The sequence below is a fragment of the Ruditapes philippinarum genome, unplaced genomic scaffold, assembly GCF_026571515.1.
Source record: "Ruditapes philippinarum isolate M1 unplaced genomic scaffold, ASM2657151v2 ctg3712_1_1_1_1, whole genome shotgun sequence".
Classification (NCBI taxonomy): domain Eukaryota; kingdom Metazoa; phylum Mollusca; class Bivalvia; order Venerida; family Veneridae; genus Ruditapes; species Ruditapes philippinarum.
The window spans coordinates 126,536-136,055 of record NW_026866645.1 but is presented as its reverse complement, the minus strand read 5'-3'; the positions used below and the strand labels follow the sequence as shown (position 1 = coordinate 136,055).

The 9,520-nt window shown below is 32.8% G+C and overlaps 2 protein-coding genes and 1 long non-coding RNA gene across 3 annotated transcripts; 2 read left to right on the top strand and 1 right to left on the bottom strand.

The window, feature by feature from the left end:
• Positions 1–885: 885 nt before the first annotated feature.
• Positions 886–2,608, bottom strand: LOC132733207 (uncharacterized). Its single transcript, XR_009626142.1, has 4 exons — positions 2,088–2,608; positions 1,464–1,541; positions 1,196–1,295; positions 886–977 (listed from the first exon to the last, which is right to left on the bottom strand). It is a non-coding gene; the product is annotated as an uncharacterized LOC132733207 (long non-coding RNA).
• A 652-nt stretch (positions 2,609–3,260) lies between these two features.
• LOC132733200 (uncharacterized) lies at positions 3,261–4,893 on the top strand. The gene has a single exon (XM_060719799.1). It carries the CDS (start codon positions 3,516–3,518, stop codon positions 4,740–4,742), a length of 1,227 nt encoding a protein of 408 aa, XP_060575782.1. The 5' UTR covers positions 3,261–3,515; the 3' UTR covers positions 4,743–4,893.
• Positions 4,894–5,931: 1,038 nt separating this feature from the next.
• Positions 5,932–7,922, top strand: LOC132733201 (uncharacterized). The gene has a single exon (XM_060719800.1). The coding sequence runs from the start codon at positions 5,992–5,994 to the stop codon at positions 7,216–7,218; it is 1,227 nt and encodes a 408-aa protein (XP_060575783.1). The 5' UTR covers positions 5,932–5,991; the 3' UTR covers positions 7,219–7,922.
• The last annotated feature ends 1,598 nt before the right edge of the window (positions 7,923–9,520 follow it).

Here is a 9,520-nt window from a genome sequence, read left to right as displayed (position 1 = left end):
CACTGACTGGGGCGGCATCGAGGGGTGGTTTCTGAAACGAGTTAGTCGCGAGGATATTTAACACTGGCTGGGGCGGCATCGAGGGGTGTTTCTGAAACGAGTTAGTTACGAGGATATTCAACACTGACTGGGGCGGCATCGAGTTTCATAATTTTATCATATTTGTTATATCGCAATTTCATATTTTTTGTGACAGAAATCTGCAAAAAAAAGGATACTTTGTTCAGTCCTTTTCCCTTTCTTGTGTCCTTTCCTTTTTGTTTCTGGAAATGTGTTATACCCCTGCCAAATTACAACCTCTGTAAAAAAACGACACTGCTATATAACAGACGCAAAAACAAACCTCAACTGTTATATAATGTCAGTTGATTTTTTTTTCTTCTATATAAAACAAGAAAAAACTGCACTGTTATATATCAATACAGGTTTCAAATCCATATTGAATTTCCTGTATATTATGCATATGTAAGAACAAAGAAAAAATCGAAACTATGCGATAATTGTAATTGACCTTCATTGGTTTTCATAATGAAACATCGGATATAATGAAACATAGGCAGACGTTACCCAGCAGGCACATCAACGTTGTTTCAACGTTGAATTATGGTCAGATTTCAACGTTGAAATAAGGTTGGATTTATATTCGGATTTGAAAGTTGAAACAACGTTGAAATTTCAACGTTGATACAACGTTGCAGCTTCAACGTTGGTACAACGTTGAAGTTTCAATGTCATTTAAACGTTGAAAACCCACCATACTTTAATTTTTGGATATAAAGCAAAGTTACCAAGTTTAACAAAATATCAAGACAATATTAAATACTTCAGATATTTTATTTAAAAAATACAGTTCAAGTGCAGCTTAAATTCATTTTAATAGTTTTACAATTAAGCTACAATCTGTTACCATCTTTTCTTCTAGATCTTTCTGGGTATGTCAGGTGTTTGAGTACTTCTTTGGCTGTCTATTACTGCTTCTGCAAATAAAAATAAGAAGTTGTTGACTTGGTCAATCTCAAATTATACATATAATCACTCAACTTATAGATTTGTTTTTCTCTTAAAATGCTTTTCTCTAAGATTTACATCATAAAACAGCATAGAAATTGAAACATAGCCAAGTTTCATATTGACAGCAAATACTGTATATAAGACAACAAAATCTTTTTAAAAAGAAGCTATTTAAAAGTCTCACCTATGATTGGTAAGAAAAACTGCTCCCCGTCAGTTGCTTGCAGCCTATTCCCAAGAAATTAACATTCTAGGCTCTAGCTAAGACCATTCTATGCAGCATCCTGAAATCAACAAACATGTAAATTTTATATTAATAATGTTACAGGAATATTCAGAAAATAATATATTTTAAGACAAGATAAATATCCAGTAGTTGAAAAATTTATACTTTGTATTGTAAATAAATTCAAAAATATAAATTAATAAGAATTAATTTCAATTTAACAAACCTGACAGTCCTTTTCATGTTGAGTGTATGGTATACAGACTACAGCTGCAATACTCTAAATTTCAGCCAGGACCAGGATCTAGAATATAAAATAATATATAATAAAATAGAAATAGATTTATTATTCCCTATAAATTTACGACTATTCAACTTTAAAGTTTAACACTCAACTTTGTTATTTAACTTAATAAAAATGTATTTTTTTCAAACTAATTAACACTGTATTATACTATCACTAAAATATAAACATAGACATAGTTATATATATTGTCTTGGGGCGTAAATTATGTGGGCCGAACTACTTAATAGGTTTTAATTTTATAATTGATTAAATTCTAATTAGGATATAGTACAGACAAATGTTTAATAATATGAAAAATAAATTAAAGAAAGACAAGATTTGTAAAATCATAAATTGCCAAGGACATCAATAACTTCGTGTTTACAATCAAGGCCTACCGAACACAAATCATTCAATTAGGTCGCGAAAACGTGTCATATCAACTCAATCATGTGTTTTCATCTCTCTTTTATTTCATAAATTAAATTAAAGTAGAATTTTAAGAATAAATAATAATATTTTAGAAAATAATCAGTAAACTTTAGTAAAACATTACGGTAATACCTTCGAAATCCAAATAAATTGCCAATCGTGTTGTTTTCAAATTTTCCAAACAGCGCCACCATTTGCACGAACGATAATCATAGACCGCAACAATTACTTCCCCTGACCAGCGTTATTTTATAAACGGGGTTTTGACTAATATCAATTTATTAATTAATATTATTCATAAAGAACTAAAAAATAAAACAACAAACAACAAAACATATTAACTAACATTTAAAGCGTTAATATAAAGTGAAAAATTATTTCCAACTTTATTTGTTTAAGCGCTAATTTTGAATATACGGAAAAAGATTGTAACGCAAATTTTCCTGACAAAAATCACTTACAGACTAATTCAATAAAGGAATATTATAATAACACAAAATTAGTGGTATAAAGGTTTATATAATGATTAAACTAAATGTAAAACTTCGACCATAAACAACGTTGAATCAACGTCGTATATACATTGGCAATATATCCGTATGGTCGTCCATAGTTGAATATTGGTTGAACAACGTCACGACCATTTTTCAACGTTGTTTCAACGTTGAAACAACGTCGAGTGCCTGCTGGGTATGAATTAGGGCACTTTATGAAAGTAAGTTAATAAAGTCATGGTTACACCGTAGTAAGCAGGACTGCGACTGATGTACGACTACATGTATATAAACAGTCCCGATAGAGTCTTGCGTTCGCACAGGCCAAAATACCTGTCCTAGCTGTATTTTTAAATTAAAAAAAAAACAACAAAAAAACAAAAACAACAACAACAAAAACCAAGACTGATCTAAAAAGAAATTATACCAAACAAATGCGTAATCGAAATACGACTGCCATGCCCAATATTTTAACCTTTGCTTTAAACTGTTCCTGTTATTTTAATAGGTTTTAATGAAACATTGATAGGAATTGTTAAACAATATAATACTACAAGCAATGGGACAAAACAAAATCCGTATCAGTCATGCACTGTTGCATTATCGCGTGTAGTTAGTTATATTACACAATACACCAAACTGCGTAATTATAAAAGGTCGACCTGAGTTAACACAAACAGTATAAGATGATTATGGCTATGTGTAGTTTTTAGTTTGTAACAGTGGAGATTATTTCATTTCTTATATGCCTTGAATTTCATTGAATAAATCAGATGATTTTAGTATTTATATTGTGTGTGAAGCAGAACACATTCAACTAATCATTAAATTTTTTTATTGAATGAATTCAAAGATTTTTAACTGCACTGTATGCATGGCTGCACTGCACTGTATGCATGGCTGCACATAACAAAATACTGAGAGAGCGTCGCCGATAACACAGAGTTAGGATATATCACTATAGTTCCTCAAGATTTGTCGCCCTTTTATTTGCATACACCATTTATACTGCAAAAAAAGGAACTTTTAGTTATCATATTATTTGTCTGATTTAATTGTTCGAGGAATGGATAGTTTACAAAATATTCCAAATGATATAGAAACAGTGCAAGAAAATAGCGATATAACACATTCTGATGAAGTTCAAGCCATGACTGTTGAAAAATGTGATATTGAAGAACCTACATACGGTTTCACGGAAAAGTCATGGAGAACGGATTTTATTTTGCTTGTTGAAGGAAAACGCTTGTATGTAAATAAGGCTATCTTATCTCTTGCGTCGCCTGTCTTTGATACGATGTTCCAATCCGACTTCAAGGAAAGTCAGTGCGAAGAGTTAGAGTTGCCTTGGAAACGGTACCGTGACGTGATAGAATTTCTTCGGTGTGTATATCCGAATAACGTACCAACAAATATCACTATGGAATGTGCTGTGACTATTTTACCCCTTATCGAAGAATATCAAGTTCTTCAGTTAAAACCAAGATGTGAGCAAGCCATTATTGAGAATATAGGCGACGAAATACAAATTGAAAAAATATTCGATTTGCTGCATATAGCATGTCTTTACAACCTCGTTAACCTGCGTAAACGTTGCGTGAAAATAACATGCACAAAATCTGAAAAAGAAATTTATAAGGCTTTGGAAAATTGTCAACCTCCAGCGGAAGCGGCAAAAGAAATCCTGGAAGAATTGAATAAGAAATTGATGGAAACTGTGAATAAACAAAAACTGTTAATTGATGATATATCAAGAGAAGCATCTGAGAATACTAAAACTCTTAAAGCTGAGAATACCGAGCAGGAAAGACAACTGGTTATCTTGAAACAATATCTGTCCGGGGATGTGAAAACGAATAAAACAATCACACTTGGAAATGAAAGCCAATGGAGGGAATGTACAGGTATATTTGACGTTGATACAGAAAAAGAAAATATAAGGACGGAAAGCCAAGTTACTGTTTGGAATGTTCCTCTTGTAGTTGTCGTTTCAGAAAAATCAACAGCTAAAAACGAATCCTATCTTAGAATTGAGATAACCTGTACATATAAAAAGGTTGTGTGTTCATTTAAAGGGCGTGTTGTCGTTGTAAATAGACAACCTAAAGGAGAGAACCATACAATGTTCATGAGTGGATCATTTCCATCACTATCATATACATCTTCAAGCCGTCGATTTAGTCAGGAAATAATAAAAATGTATAGGATAAAGGAAATTGCAAATGGATTTTTGAGTAACGGTCGTATCGGGTTGATAGTTCAGATTTTCATGACGGAACCAAACAGGGGTTGACAAACTAGTGATTTCGTTAAACATTTTTTAGTATTTAATATATGTTAAGAAGAAAATTTTCTGTCTAGTACGTCACCTTTAAAGCTATATATTTGCTATCAGTTGATTGTAAGGTTCTTGCTTATATTGTGATTAAAATGATTACATGATATTTGTTGGTATTTTCATTAAATGCGATTTAGGCATGACGTAAAATATCACCAAAACTACTAAAATTAGCTGTCAAATGTTTTGTTCCATGTCATTATATTCTGTTTATGTACAATATTCATGTACACTCATGTACATAGAAATTATATTCAAAATTTGTCAAGACCATATGGTTGTGAAAACTATCAAATTTACTGTTTTTATTTTTTATGCAAATAGACGCCAGTGCTTGTTGATACGTTTGCACTTTATATATAAAACCGGTATAAACGATTGACACCATATTAAAAAGCCTCGATATTACACAAGATAAGAATTGCAAACAATGCAACAATGATCACTTTATGGTATTTTCGTGTTTTGGACCGGCGACCAGTGCAGCAAAATAGCATATGGCACAAATCAGTCACCACACTAGAGTTATTTTTCCGTAAGAGAGTACATTTCCTTGAAGTCATTTCAAATCATATATTGTTATGTCAGTATTTCATGTACTCTCTTGCGTATCGGCCGGATGTTTCACTATCGTTCACTTTCGTTGGTGTATTCATTGATCTGCGAAGGAGCGTATAATCTATGGAATTAACAGTTATTTTTGCCCTTGCTGTTTGAAGCGTATATTTCATGCAATTTACACTTATATTCGCCCTTTCAGTACATTTGCGAAAATTACATGTACCTTAATGAAACCACTTCATTCTAAGATTAAACGAGGAAATGTGAAGACACGAAAATAATTCAAAGTACAAAATTAATATGTTTTTACCAGCGTTTTCCCATTTTAAAGGTAGCATGGGACTCCGTATTAACGGCGTCATGACGTTTCCCGTATGCCTGCATTGAATTTCATTGATGCTATTTTTAATATTTTTTTGTGTGAAGCAGAACTCGTTCAACTAATCATTACATTTTTATTAAACGAATTCAAAGATTTTTAACTTCACTGTATGCATGACCGCACATGACAAACTCGATAATAGCGTTGCGCCGATAATACAGAGCTGAAGATTTGTCGCCCTTTTATTAGCATACACCATTTATACTACTGAAAAGGAAGTTTTCCTTATCATATTTATTATCTGATTAAATTGTTCGAAGAATGGATAGTTTACAAGATATTCAAAATAATATTGAAACAGTGCAAGAAAATACCGATATAACACATTCTGATGATGATCCAGCCATGACTATTGATGAAAAATGTGATATTGAAGAACCTACTTTCGGTTTCACGGAAAAGTCATGGAGAACCGATTTTATTTTGCTTGTTGAAGGAAAACGCTTGTATGTTAATAAGGCCATCTTATCTCTTGCGTCGCCTGTCTTTGATACGATGTTCCAATCCGACTTCAAGGAAAGTCAGTGCGAAGAGTTAGAGCTGCCTGGGAAACGGTACCGTGACGTCATTGAATTTCTTCGGTGTATCTATCCGAATAACATACCAACAAATATCACTATGGAAAGTGCTGTGACTATTTTACCCCTTATCGAAGAATATCAAGTTGTGAAGTTAAAACCAAGATGTGAACAAGCCATTATTGAGAATATAGGAGACGAAATACAAGTTGAAAAAATATTCGGTTTATTGCATACAGCATGTCTTTACAACCTCGTTGACTTGCGTAAACTTTGCGTGAAAATAACATGCACAAAATCTGAAAAAGAAATTGATGAGGCCTTTCAAAATTGTCAACCTCCAGCAGAAGCGGCAAAAGAAATCCTGGAACAATTGAATAAGAAATTGAGGGAAACAGTGAATAAACAAAAACTGTTAATTGATGATATATCAAGAGAAGCAACTGAGAATACTGCAACTCTCAAAGCTGCGAACACCGAACAGGAAAGACAATTGGTTATCTTAAAACAATACCTGTCTGCGGATGTAAAAACGAATAAAACAATCACACTTGGATATGAAAGCCAATGGAGGGAATGTATAGCTATATTTGACGTTGATATGGGAAGTGAAAGAGTAAGGACGGAAAGACAGGTTACTGTTTGGAATGTTCCTCTTGTAGTTGTCGTTTCAGAAAAATCAACAGCAAAAAACAAATTCTACCTTGGAATTGAGATAAGATGTATAAATAAAGAGGTAGTGTGTTCATTTAAAGGGCGTGTTGTCGTTGTAAATAGACAGCCTATGGGAGAGAACCATACAGTGTTGATAAGTGGATCCTTTTCTAACTGTTCTATCTTTTCGAGCCTTACATGTAGTCAAGAGATAATGAAAATGTCTAGGATAAAGGAAATTGCAAATGGATTTTTGAGTAACGGTCGTATTGGCGTGATCGTTCAGATTTTCATGACAGAACCAAACAGAGGCTAATAAACTAGTGATTTCGTTAAACATTTGGTAGGACAATTTCAACTACAACATCCTGTCACCGTTTTTTTTTTTAAAGAATTTTATTAGGCAAAATACTATCGAAAATGTTTCTATATAAACGAAGAAGGCCCGAAGCGTGCATTCTTCTACAACAATGCACTCGCCGTTCTTATTATCTCGCTGTATATTTTCACATTGAGGGCGCCATTTTGTTTGAAAAATGTAATAAATAAAAACAATTTTTTGTCGAATTTTGTTGTGAAAACTATCTAGAATGAAAGAAAATGGTCTAACTAAGAAAATGAATTCGAACATCAATATCTTTTATTCAGTCGTTAACGCTGTACAGACGTTTAAAGTGTTGTTTACGTGACGTCACAATGTAGCGCCAAACAGCACGTGCAAAACAATCAAATCAAGTACGCTATTTTAATGTCGCAAACGAGTTAAGTTTTACATTTATTTCACTTTAATGATTTTTATTTCGCTTGAAAAATTAAAGAGTGAAATGAAATAAACAAAGTTTTATCAACGTTTCCAAAATTCGTTATTCTACACACAGAAGATTTAACGACAGTTTTTATATTTTTTCTTGAAAAGTAGTCCGGCAAACATGCATACCACGTGATCAAGTGCCGTAGATCAGTAAAAATATACGGCACCTTGTTATCGGGCCGAAATTGATACAAGTGACAGGATAAATTAAAATATAGTTCATTGATGATTTTAACGATACCAGTAGATCTAGCATTTTTAACACTTTGATGATGATGATAATTATGACGATCTTGATGATGATGATGGTGATTAAAATTGTAATAATTAAAAACCAAATTCGCCTTCTTTCAATTCTTTTCCAAAAATATTATGCCAATTATACATTAAGATTAGTACAACGTATGTGTTTATCACTATTTGTCCTTAATAAGTTACTATGTTAATTAAACTAATTGTAATCATTAAAATTCTAATTCTTCTTCTGAACAGGACCTTAAATTATTCCTCTTCCTCTTTTTCTTCTTCTTCTTCTTCTCCTTAATTTTCTCCTTATTATTATTATTACTATTATTATTATTTTTATTATTATTATTATTTCCAATGAGTGACAGTCCAGGGGGTCACGGTGGGTATTTGTATTTCCATTTCTGTATCACTCAGTACGCTAGAAGTTTCGACAACCAGTCCGACCGGTCACTGATCCGGAAACTATGAACTCTAGCATTAACTTGCAAAATATATAAAAACAGCGTATTTTGCACAACGTGTACGTTTCATATATAATTTTACAAGTAAAGAACATGATAATCTTAAAGCTACCATGTCCATCCTGTTAAAATGAGACACTACGAGCTAATGATGAAAGTGCCTGGCTCATCACTTATAATACTTAAGTTACCTCGCGTTGTTCATTCTGCGAATTATGCAATTTTATTAATCTATTCTGAATCAAAACAAAAATAGGAGAACGACGTCCTTGTGATGACCTCTGTCTGCCTTTCAGCACAGGGATCATGATGCGACCGATATAGTGGTGACGACCACGGTTCCTCATACTTAGTATTTCACCAGTACTGGAGAGTTCAAGGAAACGAACACGGCAGGGGATTTAATAATCGTCAAGATTTTATATTAATCATGTTTATGTGTAAACTAGTGGTGGCGTGGTCATGTGGCTAGTATTATGTTATAGACTTATATATATAAAATTGTATTCTGCATTGGGTTGAAACCCTGTCAGGGGTAAGCCGTTGTTTCCTTGAGCAAGAAACTTTGCACTCATTGCTTAATTGAAATCCAGGAACAGACAGTAAGCTTACAACTTCCAACCTTATCGACCTAAAGTAAATTCTGCATAAACTATTTTCCAACCTGCACGTCACGAAAATAATTAAAATGATAAAATAAAGATGTATTAAAACATGTTTAACAATCTATACACTATTTAAAACAATCTCTTTAAAAGCAATGTAGGCACAAAATTAATATTTCAAATCGATCTGTAATGTAAACAAATACAGCAGAAAATCAATCTAAACAGACTTAATTAACACAAAGATGTTGTCTGTATGCGCTAACTTGTGTGAGCAATATCATGCGAGAGTCTGACCCAGAACAAAAAATGTATTGGAATCTAGCTTTTTAACATGGCGAAATATTTTGACTACACAAATGTGCTAGCAGTAATAAAGCCAAAACCATGGTTACCATTATAATAACTTGAGCAACTAGACTCCTCCCATCCTTGCGCGTGTACTAGACTACTAGTTATAAGTACCGCATAAAAATGCTACCCATTTTCTTT

What these genes read in the sequence shown, in the direction of transcription:
- LOC132733200 (XM_060719799.1), top strand. Translation starts at nt 3,516, where the DNA reads ATGGATAGTTTACAAAATATTCCAAATGATATAGAAACAGTGCAAGAA.
- LOC132733201 (XM_060719800.1), top strand. Translation starts at nt 5,992, where the DNA reads ATGGATAGTTTACAAGATATTCAAAATAATATTGAAACAGTGCAAGAA.